General features: G+C 42.2%; 1 protein-coding gene across 1 annotated transcript; it reads left to right on the top strand.

Moving 5' to 3' along the window:
* The first annotated feature begins 1,100 nt into the window (after positions 1-1,100).
* Positions 1,101-23,077, top strand: sh3gl1b (SH3-domain GRB2-like 1b). The gene is made up of 9 exons (XM_061825585.1): positions 1,101-1,510; positions 11,108-11,176; positions 12,034-12,106; positions 12,185-12,328; positions 12,634-12,767; positions 12,849-13,007; positions 13,104-13,207; positions 15,287-15,420; positions 18,398-23,077. Exons 1-9 carry the CDS (start codon positions 1,466-1,468, stop codon positions 18,589-18,591), a joined length of 1,056 nt encoding a protein of 351 aa, XP_061681569.1. The 5' UTR covers positions 1,101-1,465; the 3' UTR covers positions 18,592-23,077.
* Positions 23,078-23,129: the final 52 nt, after the last annotated feature.

Below are 23,129 nucleotides of genomic sequence, written 5' to 3'. Positions count from 1 at the left end.
GGATGCGAAGTTAATTCATATCACTCATATCCCCTCCCCCCCAAAAAATCTTCTTTGAGTGGAAATGGCATTAATCTGTTCCAGCCAAACGCATCAAAACCCAAAATATTTTGAGCAATTGCAATGGATGACACAAAATTATTACACAAGCAGTAGAACTAAAGTCTCTATTTGTATAAAATTAACAATTTTGTCATATCCTATAAACCACTAACAGAATTATTCCCAAATTAAATATATATATTTTTTGAGAATGTATTTGCAGATTGCACCTAACAGTAACTCATGGCCAAATTACGATTTACGTTGTACAAAAGCAGTATAGAGCCTTCCTGACAACCTCTGGTTGATAGTAATATTATTCCAAAATTTGTTTATGATTGTATGCAATTTATTAAGCATACTTTTTCAACATTTTTTTTTTTTAGGGGGGGAATCATGTCAGCATCCCAGGTAACCTACCTTATACTGTATTGGGGTATCCATCCATCCATGCATCCATTTTCTTTGCTGCTTATCCTCATGAGGGGCGCGGGGAGTGCTGGAGCCTATCCCAGCTGTCAATGGCTAGGAGGCGGGGTACACCCTGAACTGGTCGCCAGCAAGATCCACACTCACAATCACACCTAGGGGCAATTTAGAGTGACCAATTAATGTTACGTGTTTTTGGGATGTGGGAGGAACCCACGTAGGCATGGGGAAAATATGCATACTCCACACAGGCGGGGCCGGGATCGAACCCGGGTCCTCAGAACTGTAAGGCCGACGCTTTACCAGCTGATCCACCGTCCTACCCTATTGGGACATGTCAAATTCCATCCATCCATCGATTTTCTTAGGCGCTCATGCTCACAAGGGTCGTGCTGGAGCCTATCCCAGCTGTCCACGGACCGAACTGATTGACATGTCAAATTTAAAAACAAAACAATAAAGAAAAAAATTACACTGTATCAATTTTTTATGTCAACAACTGATTGTTGGCTTATGAAAAGCGACTAGAAGGTCGGAGTTTATTCTTTTGATGTTACGTAAACGCAAAAGTAAACATCTGGCCCGGTGACCCGACCTGTACTTCCACCGGCAACCGCGGGGGGGGGGGGCAGTAGACGGCAACGGACGGAAGCTCGCTCGGCCTCCGAACGGTCTCATTCCTCCGCAGATTTGTTTTGCGTCAATACGTGGAAACTCGCCCCGACGCGCTTCCACTCCCAGCCACTCACTAAATTCCACTTTCACGGGCTGAGCCGAGTGCGTGTATGTCCGGTGACAACGGGGACGACACCCCCCCCCCCCCCCGCGTGGACGTGGACGTGGTCAGTCGTCGAGTCCCGACCCAGTTGACGGACGGCTGAGCGGTCCTATGATACCTCGGCAACACATTTTTCTCACAACAACGCCGCGCGGCCAACTTTTGACAACGTTCACGCCACTTAAGTCGCTGTGAAGTTTGAAGACAACCTCCAACATGTCCGTGGCAGGCTTGAAGAAGCAGTTTTATAAAGCGAGCCAGGTTTGTCCCAACTTTTATTTATTTTTTACACCCGTTTTTCCCCGGTTCGGGTTGGGCTAGCTAAACTCGAGTAGCTGCTAACGTCACGTTAGCATCGAAGCTAACGTGGTTTAGTTGATGCTAACGCTAACTCACTGATAGCTTCTCTCTTGCTTTATGTGCGGTTCTATTAAAAAAAAAAATCAAAAATTATATTATCCAGTCTTTCTATGTCGTCCCTCCTCCCCGCTCCCAAGCTAACTAAAGTGGGGGTAAACTGGAGCGTTACTTTGTTTGATAACCTATCTTTGAATTTACATATCAAAGCTCAAACTGTCTTTTTGTTTTCTTTTGGTTAGGTTTTTTTTTTTTTTTTGGACGGGGGATTGGTCGTGGGGTGTCTCCTGGTTATCAGAAGCAAACAACTTTTGAATGATAGTAGAAATATGTCAGCTTTCTGGAAGACCTGGTGTCCTCCTTTACCGTTCCAGCTGTGTTTTTTTTAGCCCCCCCCCAATCCCCACACCTTTTTTTTTTTTGGGTTCTATTTTTTGTTCTTTTTCTAAAAAAATGTTTGAGGTAATTTACGAACCGTTACTGGTTTCTTCCGCATAATTGATGACTTTTGAGCGCTGTTTGTTGATATCAAAACGTGGGGTCGTCTTCTACTACTACTCAACCTGGGTGTGGATGCTGTACAAGAATGTCTTTTTTTTGTGTGTGTGTGTGTTTTTCACCACCCCTGCTGATCTAAGCAGGAAAGACATTTGGTTTCGGTCTCGGGCTTCCTGTCAGGAACATGCACGGATCCCTGACCGTTACAATATGTCGCAATATCTGGCTAGCTCGTGTGCGAACAAGAATGGTGGATCGTTGTTAGATGTAGGGCGGGATTGATTCATCAAGTAACTCAAATAGTTCAGTGACCAAAAAATAAAAAGTTGCCTCGAAGTCATAGGGACCCCTCCCATGCCCCCATATGGACTAACGTTACTGTAAACACAAGCCCCACTGTGTCTCGTGTCACTTGTGCTGAAATAAATTGGCACGATGACAACGTGCCGAGAGTAAACAAAAGACAAACTGTCCAGTTTGGTTCATCTTTCCCTTAAAATGAAGACACAGTGCACTTATCTTTACTTAAAAGCGTCCGCCATCACAACACATCGATGTTAGTTAATTTACAGAGCACACCGCCGCTAGTTTGAGCATATTGTGAAACCTCCGGAAGTGGTCAAGGATGAACACAGCCAACCATTGCAGTTTAACTGGCGTCGCTGAACAAAATCGCAATTTCGTACACGAGCTGCCGCTGGCTGACGGTGGGCCGGTTGCTAACCTGATCTCACAACAGCCAACTTCACTCTCAATTCACGGCGCCCATGTCACTCACCAGCGCAGGCCCTTATTTAAAAAAAAAAACACAGACAAAGTCACAGATTTCTTATTATTGTGTTGGTCAGTGTATTCTCTTCCTTTAGTCGTAAGGGCTTCTTGTACATGTATGTTGGGGCTAGATTTTTTTTGGGGTCCAAATATATTTCAGCCTTGACGCATGTCAATCTAATCTGGTCAGGGCCTTCAGAATCTGTAGCGATGGCCCGTGAAATGGATAATATTAATGTATATTAGCAATGAGACAGTTTCTTGAACCAAGTTTACTAGCTAGTTATCTGGACCCCAATGGACCTATCCGACTGGCGATCTTAAGCTTCGTCCCCTTAGCTACTGTACATTTGCTGTATCCCACAAGCTTCCAAAATGGCGACTGAACAGAACAGGTTTGAAATCGATTCTCTACCGCGTATTCCTGATAATATTGCGGTATGTTTTTTGCCAAATCTGCAAGACTTGTCAAAGAGAGTTCTCCAGAGAGGTCTCAATTATTTCACGCAAGGATATGTACGCGGAATTAAGATTTTGGACGGAGCAGGAGGCAATGTCAGTTACAGCGAAACGTTGGCGATCGATGCATAAAAAGTTTGACGCCTCACAAACTTCATATTGAAATCCAACAGGATAAAATAGTGTAATGGTACTGCGCATGTGAAGCAGGGTGAGTACTTTTTACTTGGATAGATCCAGAGTGATCAGTGATGCACTAACAAAGTGAAAGTTGTTCTTCCGCAATGTATAAAGAACTGATAATAATTCAATCCAACTCAGAGGAGATACTTTTCCCTCACTTACCTTCGAACATACAGCTTTGTGTTTGTTGATATTGTTCACATTTAGTTGTACGTGCAGTCTTCCGCCATCGTAAACACTTCGTCAACTGTGTATTAGGCTTTGGAAACTGAATCAAGCGGGCCCCTTGTAACCTAGCCGGATATCTTTCATCAGAATTGCACGTTCCCCAAATGTATCTGAGTTACCATTTTCTTCGTAACATGAACTTTTCCAAGCGCACACTACTGACAACCAGCATTGCTTGTGGGACAATATGGCGGCGAGAGGGGCGTGTCAAGCCAGGGGTTCAGACAACGCGGCTATCTGATTGGCTATTATTGCACAAGTGATTGACAGGTCGGAAAGTTCCATAATGTTGGAATTCTTCTGTTCTCCGATTGGTTTGTCAGCGCAAGCAGAGAAGCAAAACTGTAGCAATAGGCACAGTGCACATGATATATTTAATAATCAGCATCTCTAGTATGCTGTTTGTCAATCATTTGTCATGTTATTAGATAAATATTGTAGTGTTGAAGTATTCCAGATGATCTGTGTGACAGTGGTGTGCTGTTAGATTGTGATTTTTGTGTAGCATTGATGTTTTTTTCTGTTCATGGTGCCATTGACTGCTTTTAAGTCTAATATCCATGATAAGTGGGAAGACTAAAAGTGATTAGAGGTAAATTGGGTTAAGGGCCGTCACTAGTAAAGACATAGAAATACGCACTAGTATCGCCTTTTTTTGCTTTGACTGCATCTTCTTTGTTTTCCCCTTCTCAATAACAATTGCCACAGCTCAGATTTTCCTCAGTGGAAGCATACAGGAAGTGGGACTGGATATCAGTGCCCAACAGTGCGCACATCCTTGTTTATCTCCCACTTTTTTGACGCTATCGTTGACTCCAAATGCATGAAGCGTAAAAGGACAGACAAAGAAAATCGCACTCTTCTGACATTTGATAGCGAGAGTGGCTCAAGGGTAAAAAAATTCTCCTTTTTATCAATGCCGCTCCTCCAACTACAGTGGAACCAGTAAGGCAGGCATGTACGACTATTGTCAGAGAGCATCAGGTGTGCTGTGGGAAATTATTTAATTTCACTTAGTAGGACCCCCCCCCCACCAACCCTAACCCTAACCCAAAACAACATTATTATTTACTACAAATAATATATATTTTTTCATTAATCTGTGCCAGATGTGTACAGTGACATGGACAAACAATTATTTACTTGCCATTAGTTGGCAGATGTTGGCATTTTTTTTTCTCTGTCTGAAGTCAAATCAGACTAAACCTCTGCTGTTTCAGGTCCGCCCAGATCACCCAAATTATTTTATTTTGTTAAATGCCACATTAATGAGAGAGAGAATTTCTTAGAACATTTTACAATTTCTTCAAGGTCAAAAGTTGACATACAGAAAAAGTACTATGCCTTTAAAGAACTTGGAAAAGCCCAAATAATGAGGTCATGAGTTTGGAAGCTCCTGATAGGTTAACTGACAACGTGAGTTAATTGATGGAACGCATGTCGTTGTGTTTAAGGCCACACCTCACTCTGCTTCCTTGTTTGAAATCATGTAAAAGTAAAAATAAATCAGACAGAAAATCAGAGAGCAAATCGTGGAGTTCCATAAGTCTGACTCATCCTTGGGTGCAATTTCCAGATACTTGAAGGTGGCATGTTCATCTGTTCAAACTGTTATACTATTTGAAGGGGCTAGGTATGGAATAATGAAAAAAAAATGCAATTAATTCTTGTTGCTTATTTATTTTTAGAAATTTTCATCAATTTCCTATAAGCTGTTAACATAGTAACTTGTCTTCGTGTGCCCTGCGATTGGCTGGCAACCAGTTCTGGGTGTACCCTCCCTCCTGCCTGATGACAGCTGGGTTGGCTCCAGCACTCCCGCGACCCTTGTAAGGATAAGTGACTCAGCATATGGATGGATGGATGGATGGATGGATGTTATTAAATCTGTCTCTGTATAAACAAAAATAAAATTACACTATCAACCACCACCGTACTTGGGAACCAAACGGTCAGTTGAAAACCAAGGGCATTAACTTGGAACTGCGGTTTTCGACCCAACTTACACCCTTCGATGACGCATACTTCGATGACTAATATGTAGCGGCAGGCCTGAGAGTCTTGGAAGTCAACATAGTCGCTTTGCACAGGATATTCTGTCTTTCGTTGTTTTATAATAATTGTTTATTCATTTGTATCAGCATTCGTTGGTCTCACGAGTTTATTTGATTATCATGTCAACAATTGCAATCAACATGCAACACATTAATCTTCTTTATTCCTATGGTTTTGTTCCTTGTCCCAATTCCTTTTTCTGTACAAAATACATTCATCAAAATGTATTTAAGATGACTAATTGTAGTCTGAACTTGAGTTTCAAAAGTAAAACATACTGCAGTACTAAAATGTATTCACTAAAAACCCACTAGACACAGCACTCATCCTCAAAATGCAAAACGCTGTTCATCAGGCAAGGTTTACAAAAAACAAAAAAACCCAACAGAAATACACACTGGTAGTTATGGAATATGGCCGTAAACCCTTCACAATAAAGGCTCCCCACAACCCTGGGTTATTTTTCTCCCTTTGTCTAAATTAGGAGGGAGTTTTTACAGATTCACGTCAATTCTTGGCTGCGCTAGATTTTTCTTTGCCGGTGTGGTGAGCAAGTCGGGGTGGACACGGCTAGAAATTGCCGGTTTTGCCAGTTTTTCCATGACAGCCTTTACACACTGTATGTGACTCATCCAATTCGGTCTTCCCTGTATGATCGTAAAAAAACCCAAATGTGTCCAGATATTGTTTTTAAGAAGTTTGGAGCGACCTTTGAACTCTTTTCTGCCAGATCGTTTGAATGTATTTCGTTTCTCAGTGTTTTGATCCCTGACGAGGGCAACATTTACCTAAAATCACGTCATGGCATAAAATACATTTTAACTTGCCAAGAATATTGACTCTTTCTTTCCTAATTTTCTCATCTCAACCTCAAATTGTTGGAAAGCAGATGTAGATGTTTTTTTTTTTTTTTTTCTGCCATAGTCCATTGTGGCCTTAAAATGGGTTTTGCGATGATCCAGGCACATTTCTGCCACATTTCGTGGGAGTTTTATGCTCGTTTTCCCGGATTTTGTGTGCATGTAAACAAGGTTGCGTGGACGTGAAGGCATATTTACGTCGGCTGTATTTAAACAGGAGATTCAAGTGCCTCATTCCGGCGTGATGCCTGCATCTGGTTTTTCGGGACTCTGTACAGTTCTACAGTTCTAGTACCACACGTCAGACATGTCTGGTTACGTTTCTCTAGATCCGTATTGCACGTAAATAACACAAACACCAGACATTGAGTGGATATATCTGATGCATCCATTTAGACCCGTGTACAGCGCGTTGGGTTACCTTGCGTATGAAATGCGCTATACAATTAAATTAGCTTTTCTTTGCTTTAGACTGCACTCTCATTGGCGGCGCTCCAATTTGAACCGCCTTTGGAAGAGCCCCGAATCCTATCAGAGGATATCAGATCCCATGACACGTCTTCAAACGTGCCTCTTGAGCGCCAAAGAAAGTAATCGTCACTACTTTTGAACCATGTTTTATAAATCCAGCCCATGAGGTTTAAATAAATAAAATCGCATTTTCCGCTTCCCAAAGCTATTTAAGGCTGGATAGCTCGCCTTAAGAGAAGACGAGTGAACTTGAATCCGGAGGATTGTCGACAAGAATCTCTTTTTCCGACTTTAAATGTTAAGGCAATAAAAGTTTGGAGATCAGCATCTTGTGACGTGAATGCATCAAGGCTCAATTTTAGTGTTAGTCTTCTAACAAACATGCACGAGCGCTCTATTTCTAGTCACGACAAAAGGAGTTCAAGTCTTACTGATATTTCAAAGTATTTATGGTTCAGTCGTTATCCTGCTGTTAGATTTGCCGGATCTGATAATTAATCACTTTTTTTTTTTTTAAATCCTAAATGATGACGCACAAGACAGATTGCTAACGTCAGTATTAGCATCACGCAAGGGTATAAAAGATGAGTGTATTTATTAAGCTAACGGAGTGGCGCGCTGTTATCCTGCGACTCAGGGCTGTAAATCTTCGCTCTTATCTAAGTTGTGGTTTTCTGACAACGGACCCTTGAAGCAACTTCAAACAGGACAGAACAGATGTACACGGTCGTTTTTCTTTCACTCCTCTGCGACTGACAGCTCGTCTTTGGAAGCAATACGCTTGGAGCGGCTCACGCACACTTAAGATGAAATGTTTAGTATGACGTACTCGGAATTGTGTCGTGCCATTTTGGTTTTATGGCCCGCCATGTTAGCGTCTTTGTTCAGCAACGTATTCTAGGACTGGATCGATGTGACTTGTTTGGAATAGGTTTTGTTATTAACGTGAGATAAAGCAAGAAATCAATGATGTCTCCTCGACATTTTTGTGTGGAAGGTACCGATGCGCTATGCTAAGCAGAAGTAGTACGCCCATTTGGCAAGCGCCAATGCAGTATCAGAATACTGTACTACATTCTGTGTGAGGAGCAATCAAGAAGCTGTACCCGCAGGGTTTGAAATTGAACACCTGTACTATATATATTTGCATGGTACAATCGAACCTTTAAAGTCAAACAGTATTTGGATTCAAATAAAACAATTTAAAGAATCTTATGAGAAATAATGGAAATAAAAACAATCCATTCCGCGTTTCAACTGTTGCGATTAAAACCCATTCAAGGGCAGGGTGGCAATTTTTTTTTCTTTTTTGAGATAAAAGTCTCCTAACAGGCCACAATCAAGGAAATAACTCTTCTTTTTTTGTTTATGGTTAAGTTATATGATAACTTTACTAATTTATAATCTCGTCCCAAAAACGGGACGCTGCCCACGAGAGGTTTACTTGGGTTTTCTTAGGTACCAAATTATGGCTTCAGATTGAAACACTTAAATATTTTTATATACAGAAGGATATAATGTGTGAAAATCCATCCGTCCGTTTTCTTAGCTGCTTATCCTCACAAGAGTCGCGGGGAGTGCTGGAGGCTATCCCAGCTGTCAGCGGGCAGGAGGCGGGGTGCACCCGGAACTGGTTGCCAGCCAATTGCAGGGCACATAGAGACAAACAACCACACTCACAGTCTCACCTAGGGGCAATTTAGTGTGTCCAATGCGTGAAAATCCCGATGTCCCAAAAATGGGACGCTGCCCACAAATGGGTTAACTTAACATTTTAAGAGTATAAATCAGTTACATAAAAACAAAAAGCCTTAATACAAAGTTGATTTGCAAATGGAACCTCGCTTATTTATTTTTACATTCGTAATTGACTAAAATTTAAAAATACACTGTTTTGGGGATTTTTTTTCATATTGTTGCCGTGGAGCGGAAATCTGTCCAAATATGACCAATTTCATATTTTTTTTCCACAAATCCATACATGTACAAATCCACGTCGTCTTATTTGACACATTTTTAACCGATTTAAAGTGTTGCAAAAAGCTCGTGAGCAAATCTATTCTATTCTTTCTTAACTTTGCTCAATTTGTTGCTTTGAGATCAAAAGGAAGGTTTTTTTTTTTTTAACTAACGAGTGAAAATCGGTTAAATAAGTTTCTCTAAGCCTGTTTTGTTAAAAAAAAAAAAAACGGATCGCTGCGATTCTTCGGTGCAGAACGAACGGTCAGCCAAGAATGTGTGTTGAGATTCATTTCTCTTGATTATAAACTGCTTAGTCAGCTCATTCTTTTATTTATTGCAAGAGGCATGGTTGTGTTGAGGAGGTTGGGGGAAATGATGTTTTTTTTTTTTTGCTTTTGCTTTTGTGAAGTATTAAGAGGCTTTGTGTCAAGTTGTGGGATGGCGTGAGGTAAGACTGATGCGGACTGACACGGTGTTCTACGTTTCTACTCATCGACTGAGCAAATGAACGTGGTTTGGGGTTGTGGTGATGTTGGTGTGCAATGGTATTATGATAGCAATATTGGGCAATACCAACTTGAAAGAGACGTTGGTTGGTACGCAAAGTGGCAATTTTTCAATTTCCTGAAAAGTACCGTATTTTCCGGACTATAAACCGCAATTTTTTTTTCCACATGCTTTCAAACCCGCAGACTGTGCGGTGATGCGGCTAATTTGTGCATTTTTTTTCTAACGCCTGCAAGGAGGCACTCGAGGGGAAAAGGTATGAGTGAGACTGGAATGTATGTGCCGAGGTGGTGACTTTTACCGGTATGTTTTTTTTGTTGTTGTTGTTTTTGTTTTTTTAAACTGGCCCTGTTAGCGTTGTGCTAGTGTGTTGCTGCTGTTTTACCGCCGCATCGCAATGATTTTTACCGCTATGTGTTTTTTTTAACCGGCCCTGTTAGCGTTGTGCTAGCGTGTTGCTGCTATGTTACTGCTGCGTCTCAGTGATTTTTACCGGAAGGTATTTTTTTATTTTTATTTTTTATTTTTTTTAACTGGCCCTGTTAGTGCTGTGCTAGTGTGTTGCTGCTGTTTTACTGCCGCATCTCAATGATTTTTACAGCTATGTGTTTTTTTTAACCGGCCCTGTTAGCGCTGTGCTAGCGTGTTGCTGCTGTGTTACTGCTGCGTTTCAGTGATTTTTACCGGTATGTTATTTATTTTTTTTTTTTTTACTGGCCCTGTTAGCGTTGTGCTAGTGTGTTGCTGCTGTGTTACTGCTGCGTCTCAGTGATTTTTACCGGAAGGTATTTTTTTATTTTTATTTTTATTTTTTATTTTTTTAACTGGCCCTGTTAGTGCTGTGCTAGCGTGTTGCTGCTTTGTTACTGCCGCATCACAGGCACTGTTTGGAAAGAAGGGCTATGCTATATTATTTAAACTTTGAAAACTCTTTATGTGCACCGTCTTTGTAAATATCTCATGTTTCAATGTGGGCACATGCGGCTTTTAATCAGGTGCGGCTTTTGTTTGTACAAAATGCTTTTTCCTTTTAAAAATGTAGTGGGTTAGGCTTTTCATTAGGTGCGCTCTGTAGTCCGGAAATTACGGTCATCATTTTTCAGATGCGAATGTGAGATATGTCATGTTGTATTAACAAGGGTTCCGGTTCTTTCTTTGATATTTTAGCTTGTTGTCGTTAGCCCACAGGACATGCTGGCAGCAGCTCAAACGCACGTTTTGGGGGTTTAAGACAGTGGCCCAAAATTAATTAGCGTTGTCGTGGGAGCTCTGAAGCCAATAAGCTCCAAACAAATATTCCTTGCCACCGTTTTAAATATTTAGCAGTGTTTCTTCGTGTGTGTAATACACACCAAAACTATGTAGTTAAGCAAATGGCTGCACTTTGCTGTTGAGCACACGTGGTGTGTCTATTAGAACCTTATGGGCCTCATTAAATGACCTCACCCTTTATGCTCTCCTTCCTCCCCCCACCTCCATGGCTCTTTGTCTTCCTCTCTGCCACTAGATGGTGAGTGAAAAGGTGGGGGGCGCTGAAGGAACCAAGCTTGATGATGACTTCAGAGATCTGGAGCGGGTAAGAAAACTATAAATAGTGAAATGAAAAATCACTGGGGAATAATAGGTTGTGAAGGGGTGGAAGTTCTAATAACTTTTTTACTTTTTTTTTAGGTTTAGTAGAGTAAATTTATGTGGTGATTCAAGATGGGGATTTTTGGGGGGGAAACATTGCAAATTGGAAACTTTCCTGGGGAGTTAAGAGTAATGTACACTTTAATGGAAAGGTATTGTATTCAAGCATGAATGCAAACATTTTGTTCTGTCAAAAATAGATCCTTGCCCGTATGTGAGGGCATGACACGACTTAATTTCGCTTCTCGTTACAGTCATTGTGATTTGACGGGTGCGTATGCGCCATCGCACTCACAAGTCTGCACAGCCAAGCACGAAAAATCACACGTGTAAAATTTGTTACAGGTAGAAATACATAGATATTGAAAAACATTGCTTATTTTTTTTTTCATAGTCTTGCCCAATGTTCCCCCTAAACTGCGCCACTGCGCAATTGCGCACTTGTCACACACTCTCAGCGAACATGAAAACCGATCCAGCACGGTCTCTTAACAACAAGCTGCTGCTCAGCCTACTTCCTAGTTTACCTGACACCGCCCCCTTCCGTTCTTAAAGGGGTACACTCGTAATAAAAAAAAAAAAAAAAAACCAGAACACACACCCGCAACTTTATATCTGCGGGCATGGCTGACCACACCAGTACATTTTTCAGATGTGAGTGACTGCTGTCACCAGCTAACCTTCACTTTTCTGTTAATTCCCTTGAAGTAAATCCATCCCCAGCCAATAATCATGGCAATATTATGCAGTAATATTTTTTGCACACAATATGACATCGGCGCTCTCGGTGTTTCCTCGTAGAAAGTGGACGTGACCAGTAAAGCCGTAGCAGAGGTGATCTCCAAAACATCAGAATATCTCCAGCCCAACCCCGGTAAATACCTGCGAATTTACAGTACTATTATCACAAGAGTTTGGATATCCGTTTCATGGACTACCACTCCTCCTGCAGCTTCAAGGGCTAAACTATCCATGTTGAACACCATGTCTAAAATCCGCGGTCAGGTGAAGAACCCCGGCTACCCCCAGGCGGAGGGACTACTGGGAGAATGCATGACCAAGTATGGAAGGGAACTTGGAGAGGAGACTAACTTTGGTAAGATGCGTGTTGGGCTTGTGGACATGTTCCTGGGTTTGGCGCTCAGGTTTGAATCTGGCGCATTTAAAGGAAGTCATGATTCAGAACCAGAATCCGCTTTATTGGCCAAATATAAAAACGACACATTCAAAGGATTTTTGCATCATGTATGTAAACTTCTGGCTTCAACTGTATGTATACGTTAGCGCTAAGCTCGTGGACCTTTGGTGGACAACATTGTATGGTTCAGTTGAAAAAGTATAAAATACAATAGTATACTGGCTAAAATATTCCCGATTTATTGTGTTCTTGTCCATCTCCAGGCGGAGCGCTCGTGGAAGTCGGGGAAGCCATGAAAAGAATGGCAGAAGTCAAAGACTCGCTCGACATCGACGTCAAACAGAACTTCATCGATCCATTGCAAGGCCTCTGCGACAAGGACCTAAGAGAGATTCAGGTTTTTAACACCTCTTCACACTTTTTTTTTTTTTAATTTCCCGAGGATGCCCTGTGGAGAGAGAACTCTCTTGTGTCGCAGCACCACCTCAAAAAGCTGGAAGGTCGCCGTCTGGACTACGACTACAAAAAGAAGCGTCAGGGCAAAATTCCAGATGAGGACATCCGACAGGCCCTGGAGAAGTTTCACGAATCGAAGGAAGTCGCAGAGACGAGCATGTACAACCTCCTCGAGACTGACGTGAGAACTTGTTTATTAGTGTGAAGTGTAACTTTGATCCTGACTGCTCCACTAACTAGGGTGGCACTGTCTTGTTTCTTATGCGTTTGTGAGTAGATTGAGCAGGTGAGCCAGCTTTCGTCTCTGGTGGAGTCCCAGCTGCAGTACCACCGGCAGGCAGTTCAAGTCCTGGATGAGCTGTCTGACAAGCTTGGAGAAAGGTGCAGAATACTTACACAACATAAGCACCCGCTTATAAGCCTCACACAGTACATTTGTAAAGGAAATAACATTTGCTACATACATACGCCGCAGCTGTGTAAAAGCCGCAAGTGGCCACATTGAAACACAAGATATTTACAAAGAAAGATGGTACACAGAGAGTTTACCGCTAACCCTGGCGCTGCGCTAACGCTACTGTCGCGCTAACAGGGCCAGTTAAAGAAAAAAACAAAACATACCGGTAAAAATCACTGAGACACGACAGTAACACGCCAGCGCAGTGCTAACAGGGCCGGACCGGTAAAAGTCACTTCCTCGGCACATACATTCCACCGGTCTCACTTTTACCTTTTCCCCTCGAGTGCCCCCTTGCGGCCGTTAGAAAAAATGCACAAATTAGCCGGATCACCGCATAAACCGCAGGGTTGAAAGCGTGTGGAAAAAAGTTGAGGTTTATAGGCCGGAAATTACGGTAGTTTTTAAAAGTTTTACCCCTCCAACATGCTTTAAACAGATTTAAAAGTATTCCATATTGCCTCTTCTCACACTTTCCAAATTAGAGTCAAAGCGTGCGCGCTTCAAGCACTTTGTCACTCCGAATTGCTTCACTGCAAAACTTGACACCTTTAAACAAAAGAGAATTCAACATTGCATATTTAAACACCATAATCAATACCATCATAGTCAGGCTAACATAATGTGAAACGCCATATACGGGATAACGGAAATTAGCATCGATGTTATGGTCACTATAAATGTTCAAACAGGCAGAACTTTAACACACACACACACACACACACAGAGCAGCAGAACGTACAGAGAATACAACAATACTTGGAGGCCTATCGCTGCTCTGTGCAACAACTGTGACTGGTGTTTATTTTGGGACTTTTGCAGCCTCCTTTTCTCTCGTAATTATACTTTATCTTTTCCAGTAGACCTCAGTGGTACAAAGACACACAGTCCCAAATTCAGACTGGCCTATGTAATGTAAAAACCCATTAAAAAAAATTAAAGAAAGAATGCTTAAAAAATGTTCAATAAAGCCGAGGTCGATTTTTTTTCAGGTGATATTGTGATATTCAGTGAAAGCAGGGAGCAGGTGGAGGAACAATTAGAAAGATGGAGGCACGCACTGGAAAGGAGAGGAATGAAGATTAGCCGGAGAATAAGAGAATGTATGTGCGTGAATGAGAGGGGTGGATGAAAACACAATTAATTTCTTCCAGCCTTCCCTCAAAAAATGAATTTTTGTAACATTTTTGATCAAGGAAAAAAAAAATACTTATTTGTACTTATTTAGCCTGAAAGAAAAAGAAGAATACGTGCATGAATGAGAGGGGAGGAGGGGGAAGAGTGAGGCTCCAGGGAGAAGAGATGGCGAGGGTGGACGACTTCAAATACTTGGGGTCAAGAATCCAAAGAACTGGAGAGTGTGGTCAGGAAGTGAAGAAACTGGTCCAAGCGGGGTGGAACAACTGGCAGAAGGTGTCTGGTGTTCTATGCGACAGGAGAGTCTCCGCTAGGATGAAGGGCAAAGTTTAGAAAACAGCGGTGAGGCCGGCCATGATGTACGGATTAGAGACGGCGGCACCGAAGAGACAACAGGAAGCAGAAATGAAGATGTTGAGGTTCTCGCTCGGAGTGAACATGTTGGATAGGATTAGAAATGAGCTCACGGCTGTGTATGGAAGTATCCCCCCATCTTCCCGATGAAATCAGCGCTGGGCACGAATGGTGTCCCATGTAATCGTGCCTTTGTTGCGGCACGTAACGTCGTCACATCTGCGATCGTAGGTCATGTGACTCGCGAAAATGGCAGCACCCTCCAAAATTCGTAATTGTCGATGAAAACCTTCTCAAAAGACTATAAAATGAGGGAGGATTTAACATCACATTGTCAAAATAGAAAATACATACTACATGACCTGTTGTATACATTGTCGATCCAAACCACTGGATTTCCCCTTTAAATGTAGCCGTCTCTCCAGAGTAACACCTCAGCTCGGATTTACTCATCTGGAGACTGCCGTGTACGCGTCTTTCCAAATGATTCACTTTTGCGCCTTTTTCCGCAGGATGAACGAGGCCCAGTCCCGACCAAGACGCGAATACACGCCCAAGCCCAAACCTTTGTTTGACTTCGGAGAAGACAACCACTCCAACGGCGGCTACCCCACTTCGATGGCCCCGCCGCCTTCTCGCAACTCAGGTGAGGCGCTCACCGATGGTTGTTGTCGAAATCTTCTTCTCTTACTGGGAAAAGGACAGACAAAACTGTCTGGGAATTCCGGGAAAACCGGGAGGAAGAATTTGAGGACACATTGAAACATCTGTTTCTGAAACAAAACATTCCAGCCATTTCTGACACGATTGCATAAGACCCGCGTCAATCAACGCAACCCGGATTCGTCAAGAATGTTTACGTGCAGGTCCGCGTGTGCCGTTTTGGCCGGTTATCGTCCGACTGACCTTGTTTCCCTTTCCTGTGACATCACCAGAGCTGTCAATTCATTGGGCCAGATTGTCTTTTTGGAAGCAAACATCGTGTGAGTCAGAACGGGCAGAGCATGAGTCGATCTTGTGGTCTTGTGTTTGTTTTGGGTTGCGTGTTTTTTTTTTTTTTTCTTTTCTTTCTTTCTCTGTGAAGAAGGAAGCGAAGCACAAACTCAATCGTTGCACATTTCAACATGTGGCCTTCGCGCTTTCCTTGCTAACGTCGCACGTGGTGAAACAAATCCACATCCTGTGTTTTGAACGGCTTTTTTTCTTTCTTAAAAAGGAACTCAAGTAGCAACAAAATAAGTCATGTGGTGTGCATGTTGAAATATAGTTGCGCTTTGCATTTGTACGTCCTCTCATTTATGTTTGACTTTCAACAAAGTTGCTTTTAACGTGTTTTATTATTAACCTGCATGACATTTGGGTGTTAATCGCCTTATTAGCAAATTTGAAATTACTGAGGTTCTCTTTGAGGTTTCAACTTTTTAAATTTGAAAGTATAATGTTTTTTTCTGTAATTTCAGTGTAGTGTATTTTTTTTAATAGGAATATAATAGTTTAGAAAATACTTTAACATCAAGTTGCATAGGACACGTTACATTTGTCGTTATGATATACCTTTAATGGTCATTTATAGATTCCCCCTGTTATCGCTTTATTTATCCTTGCTAGCAACGTGTTTTCATGTTCCAAAAAGTCACATTAGTACTGTAGTTTCCGGCCTACAAGCTGCTACTTTTTTCACACACTTTCAACCCTGTGGTTTATGCGGTGATATGGCGCTAGCGTTAGCGTGGCGCTAGCGTTAGCGCGGCAGTAGCGTTAGGGCACCTGGTTATAAGCCTTGGTACACGGAATTTAAAGCTATCACTGTGGTAGCTCTAAACTCTTTATGTGTCCTGAGGCTTATAACCAGGTGCGCTCTGTCGGCTTGAAATTACGGTACTTGTAATGCTAGCGTTAGCACGCCACCAGTGTTAGCGCCCCTGGTTATAAGCCCTCGGTACACAGAGTTTAACGCTAGCACCGTGCTCGCTCTAAACTCTTTGTGTACAAACAAAGGCTTAGAACCTAGGTGCGCTCTGTGGGCTAGCATTAGCGCACCTGGTTATAAGCCTCAGTACACAGAGTATAACGCTAGTGCAGTGCTAGCTCCCAACTCTTTATGTGTACCAAGGCTTATAACCGGCTGCGCTCTGGAGGCCAGGAATTACGGTACTTGTAATGCTGCGGTTTGATGGGGACAACATTTTATGTCCTGGTATCGGTCATTTTATATCATGTTAACTATATAAATCCCAAATAATTTTTTTTTTCCCTCCAAATTATATGGATATTTACTCGTCATCGAACATTTGTTTATAAAGAAAACAGTAAAATGGATAAATGCTAAATCTAAAAAAAAAAAAAAAAAAAAACACCATCAGGTGACCAAATACAGTTGAAAATCCTTGGCCCCAAATGTCCTCAAGCGTTATTAAAGATTGCTTTATGCAAAATACCTCGAGAGACATAGCACATTGTAACGGAGAGAAGGCGCGATCAGCGCTTTGCACTTCTCGAGCTCGACATCGATGCCACACAAAGAGTAAATTGTGTAAAGACAATTGTGGCGTTTGTTAGCTGGCTGTGTGGCGTTGGTCCCGCGTCAGATCAGTCCGACGGGTGGTGGCTGTGTGCATGGAGGACGTATGGCAGAAGTGGCATGAGTACTCACATTTTGTATTCAAGTAAGGGATAAAAGGAGATTTAATAATTCAGTAAATATGTATTCAGTGAGGTGGCACGGTGGCTCAGCTGGAAAGCGTCGGCCTCACAGTTCTGAGGAGTTGGGTTCGATCCTGGCACCACCTATGTGATGTTTGCATGCTCTTCCTATGCCTCTGTGGCATTCTGGTTTCCTCCCACATCCCAAAAAAATGCAACATTAATTTTTTTGAGACACTAAATTGCCCCTCGGTGTGATTTTGAGTGCGGGTGTTTGTCTCCATGTGCCCTACGATTGGCTGGCAACCAGTTCAGGGTGTACCCCACCTCCTGCCCGTTGACAGCTGGGATAGGCTCCAGCGCTCCTTGGGACCCTTGTGAGGATAAGCGGCTAGGAAAATGGATGGATGGATACATTCAGTGTTCAGCCATATTTGTAGCCTTGCTGCGAATATTAAACATTTGCACGCATTTCACCCCAGAAAAGTTTATAAGGTTTATAATTCTTAAACTTATAAACTTTTTGTTTGCAAGGTTTCGGGCAATAAACCACTACTTTTCTTTTGTAGACAAGACAATTGCCTGTTTAAGTGAAGCGCCTCTCCTCATTTCAACATAGTTCCTGGTCACCAAGATGGCACCAAAGTAATACTTTTAGATAAAGTGGGCTTTGGCCTGAGCACAAAAAATGACAGTTTCTCCCAGTAGTTATCAGTTTAGTTTATATTTGATAGCATAAAAAAAGTCATTCTTTCACTCTGAATTATTAAGAATTTCCCTAAAATGGGCCGAAACACACAAAGTAATGATGATGATTACGTATGGCCATGGTAAATGAACAGTATCTAAAGGTTAAGTACACGAAGGATGTATTTGTACTTTGTTCCTTCCCACCACTGACGAGCAGATGACACCACGAGAATCCACTTGCGACGTTGCCGGTAACTTTCTGCCTTTTCCCCCCTCTGCCCCGGCCGCAGCCCCGGAGCAGCCGAGCTGCAAGGCGCTGTACGACTTCGAGCCGGAGAACGATGGCGAGCTGGGCTTCCGGGAGGGCGACATCATCACGCTGACCAATCAGATCGACGAGAACTGGTACGAGGGGATGCTCAACAGCCAGTCGGGATTCTTCCCCCTCAACTACGTGGAGGTGCTGGTCCCTTTGCCCCACTAAGGCGAGCGAGCGAGCGAGCGGGAGGGCGGGTAGGGGAGCAAGGCCTCGGACAGACTGGGCGCGGTCCACACTAGAACCTGTTCCGCACGGAGGATGGACTCTTAAAACCTCCCCTTGATTTTTTTTTTTTAAGACCGTGACAAAGCATGCACAAAGCTCAGGTTGACTCATTGCCCCCCCCCCACCATTTCAAATACGAGTGCCTCAATAGTGACACCTGCTGGCCACTCCGACAATTGCCTTTTTCTCTTGACTGAGGTATGTAACCACGCGCCATGGCAGCCTGCCGCTTTTCAGTCGATGACACCCGTGCGAATCTCTTTGAGCCTTAATTCCGTATGCGCGATATCCGACTTTGGACTCATGATCTAGTACGCCCTTTTTTTCCTCACTAGTAAGACACGTGCGCTAGTAGAACGACTTTATCCGCTACTGTTTTCAAACATCAAGCATATCGTATAAAAGCACAACACATTTATGCGATATCCTTGATATCCATCTTAAGGTTCATATACTAGTACACTCTCTAGTTAGACACTGAAGCATACTAGTAGAAAGACTGCCTTACTCGAAAAATGTTTTCCACTACTAGTTCAACTTTTACACAGTAATACACATTCAAGCCTTACTACTCTGTTGCACTATGTAAGTAATCAGTCCAGCTAATAGTCACGTGTCATGCGCAAGTAGCGTCATCGTTGTGGAGGCTTTGTAGAGAACTGTATGAGTGAAAACTAGATTGGAAAGGGCGGTCCAGATTCCTAGCACTCAAAACTTTTGTCAGCCAGTACGCGACTTCGAGGCCAGGATGGCGGAATTAATAAAGTGCAGAATAAAGAGGCGGCAGCAACATGGCCGATTTATGGGCTTATCTCCAAACGTATGAATGCGTCGTCTCTTATCCTCGCTCGACCGTGAGAGCCAGGACCCGCTTTGAGAAAAAGTATACTAGTACGTAGTAAGATAGCAAACTGACGAGTCTTTTGTGCACGCCTTATCAACGGTATCACATAAATGCTGTTTAAATGGCTTTCCATGAAGGCTTGCTCGATATCCATCTTTGGGGCATGCACTAGTAGGCTCTTTGTGCTCAATAGTAACACACACTAGTTAGCAGTGTGTTGTGGTCATCGTCACTTTTGCCGACACGGCTGTTGTTGTGCGCTCCTTCGTCAAATCATTTCAACTCAACAATCCAGCTCACTAGTACAACGATTGCCGTACTAGGAATTGATTTTCCATTCCTTGTGCCACCTTTGGCCCAGTAGTATCCAATTAAACCTTTCTAGTAAACCACTATGCATCACTTGTGACGCCACTTGGACACGCTTGAAGGCGTATTATGCACTAGTAGTCTCCTAGGAGCAGCAAAATGCCCGCGAGTACTTTTACCTCACTAGAACTAGTATGCCAATGTTGTTCTAAAAGTGTTTGGTTGTGGGCGGAAAAAGGTTACATGGAAGATCATTTACTCGTTCGCTTAATTGTAGTCAAGACAAAGGGCGTACTAGTACCTGGAAATTGTGCTGGATATGGTGTTAAATGCTCAAAGGGGTTGCCATAGCCCAATTTCGCCTTCAGTGTCTTTGTCTTGTAAACGTTTGATCTCGCGTTTTTTTTTTTCCTCAGTGGTGCCGGCTTCACTAGACACGCACGTTGCCCGTTTTTGTTTCGCCCGTTTTGTCGAGCCCGTTTAACCCACGCGGTGCCTGAAAGGACGACCGCTGCAGGCAGCGCTTTCGTCTTTCTGTCCCTAATGTGAAACTCCCGCGTCCCACTGGAGTTATTTGCGAAAGTAGAAAAGTCCCCCCCGGTGTCCTTGACTCCGGATCCCAGCAGGTTTTTCAATTTGCTGCATTTTGACTGTTCCCAACGCTCTTTAATACAAGTCCTGAAAGTGGTACAAATTTGGAGTTAAACCACTCGCTAAAATACCGTAATTTCCGGTTTCACACGCTTTCAACCTTGCGGTTTATGCGGTGATGCTAGCGTTAGCACGGCACTAGAATTAGCACACCTGGTGATAAGCCTCAGTACACAGAAAGAGTTTAACAGTAGCACCGCGCTAACCCTAGCGCCACGTTAACGAACTCTTTCTGTGTACCGAGGCTGATAACCAAGTGTGCTCTGTAGGCCGGGAATTATGGTATATGCATTTTTTTTTTGTGGTGGGTAAAGTGTGACCATAGCCACCGTTCAGAAAATGGAACTTTCTGGCGCATTGCAAAGGCCAGTACAACATCCGATACGTTCCAGAATCAATTTTTCCACAGCTGTATTTTAAACAATTTAGGTTTTAATGTGACTAGGATCTAATTAAAACATTTTAATGTATTCCTGAATGACTGTTCTTACTTTTTTACCACGCTACCGTTAGTGTGGCGCGTGTGTTAGCGACGCTAAGAGTGTACCGAGGCTTATAACCAGATGTGCTAACACTAGCGCCGCGCTAATGCTAGCCCCGCGCTGTTAAGAAACAGGAGGGTTTTTTTAAAATATCATAAAGAAATTTAAGACTTGCTTGTGCATTTTTAAAAATAATAACCAAAGTGTGCTTGCATCAAGCGGTTCGTCACTCCCAGTTTTGAAGTTCTGTGTGAAACTGACACACGAGAGAGTGAAATATGGATTTTAATGCCAAACTGTTCAAGAAAACAATGGAGTTTTGTTTTGTGAAAGTCAGCTAGCGTAATGCTAACGTAGAATGTGAAAGGCCGCAAACGTCGGAACAGAATTGAGCGTCGACGTTCTAATAATTGACCTTATGGACGGCATTTTCCGTGCAAAAGTCAGATGACGCAACAGTTTCCGGTGGTCAGTATTTACTGGAATGACGTCCGATCTGATAATCTGCACATTTGGAAACGCGCAGCCGCAAAGTGCGGGGTTCGCTATTAATGTGATTTTTTTTTTTTTTTTTTTTTATATATGGGCGGGATGGATTGTGTTCTACTTTTGGAGGTTTGACTTGGACAAGAATCCATTTGTGGATACTTGAGGACTCCAACCACAATCAAAGGGAATGCGTTGATTATGCAATGTATCTTTCATTGTAATTTTTTTTTTTTTTTATCAGTGTTTTTTCCATTTATCACCCCCCCGACCCCCCCAGAACCATACTGCCAGTGTTTTGGACCTTGTCTAATATGTTTACACGTGGTATCCTAGCACTGTGGATGGACTTTTCGATGTTTAGAAACAGGGAAGGTGGGAAAACCAAAAAAAAAAAAAAACACTCACGTGGTCGCTACTTAACAAATGAGCCACGATTTCTTTTCAATTTTTAACGCGTGGCACTTTTGCGCTCGTGCACATTTACAACACTACAGACTGTTTCCTCACACATGCACATGTGTTTTTTTTTTTTTTAATTATTATAATTTTTTTAGGGGCATATATTTTAGATAGGTCTCAAATAGTCCCGTTCATTTCCTGGATGTAAAATGCTGTGTTTTGTTTAGTATGTCTTAAATATTCCACAGAAACGTATTAAACATATTCAGCCTTGCGGTAGTATTATTTTTATATCCAAACCCATTTAAAAAAAAAATGCATGTAGTCCTTTATTACATTAATTATTGTTGTACCCTGTAAATGTTAGAAATGTCACCTTTGTACTTTTGGTATGAGAACCGAGTAATTGCTTTTTGTCCTTTATCATCAAGATTTGTATGTACTTCTTTCCTGACCCTCGCCATTTCTTATAATAATAAAAAAAAGACCAAAAAAAAAGTGAATTTATTTTCTGTATTGGTGGGAAAAAAAAATACAAAGAGCCAGAGTGTTTTAAATATTTCCAGTGTGTATTGGTTGAAATGGTTTGCGGATCAGCAATCGGCAGTCTTAAGGCATTGTTCTGCGTGTGCCGTAATAAATAATGTAACAAGAATACATATACAAATTATTCGGGTAATACAGTGGTTCTCAAACTGGGGTACACAAGCCAAATTTCGTCCCTCTTCAAAATAATGTGTGTTAAATATATTTAAAACTTCCCTACCTGTCGCTTTGGGCCAATTAAAAGCTGTCAAAAATGTTTCTCTTCTCAAGTAATCCACAATTATAGTCATATTACATGTTTTTTTTTAACAGGCAACTTTATAATTTGGATATTAAATTGGCATTAGGACTTTTTATTCCAGACAAAATGTGTTTGTTGTGCTAAAATGCCTTCATTTCTAGAAAGTACAGTAAATTATAATCCTTGGAATTTTTTCCCCCCAAAACTTTTTTTTTTTTTTGGTCATTTAATTTTTTTTGTCTTTGCGTGTGATGTTGGGATGAGGACCAAGCCCTGATGTTAACAGCAAAAATCCACAACTAAATTGACACCTGCCAAAAAAACATGTAATAGCTTACAGATGCCTGAAGATGGCGGCAAAGCACTAAGTTCAAAATAGATGCAGGGGGGTGTCCTCATAATTTCTCCCCCTTGACCCAAAACGTTTGAGAACCATTGTAATAGAGAAAAAAGAAGAAATGACCTCAGTGTAACCTCAAAACATGAACATTCACCCCAAAGACAAAAAAAAAATAAT

The sequence above is a fragment of the Syngnathoides biaculeatus genome, chromosome 7, assembly GCF_019802595.1.
Source record: "Syngnathoides biaculeatus isolate LvHL_M chromosome 7, ASM1980259v1, whole genome shotgun sequence".
NCBI classification, from domain to species: domain Eukaryota; kingdom Metazoa; phylum Chordata; class Actinopteri; order Syngnathiformes; family Syngnathidae; genus Syngnathoides; species Syngnathoides biaculeatus.
The sequence above is the reverse complement of the archived record's forward strand: the minus strand, read 5'-3'. Positions and strand labels throughout refer to the sequence as shown.

What these genes read in the sequence shown, in the direction of transcription:
- sh3gl1b (XM_061825585.1), top strand. Translation starts at nt 1,466, where the DNA reads ATGTCCGTGGCAGGCTTGAAGAAGCAGTTTTATAAAGCGAGCCAG. An exon ending in ACTTCAGAGATCTGGAGCGG is followed by an intron (nt 11,177 to 12,033) that starts GTAAGAAAACTA and finishes GTTTCCTCGTAG; the next exon opens with AAAGTGGACGTGACCAGTAA. An exon ending in GCCGCCTTCTCGCAACTCAG is followed by an intron (nt 15,421 to 18,397) that starts GTGAGGCGCTCA and finishes CCCCGGCCGCAG; the next exon opens with CCCCGGAGCAGCCGAGCTGC.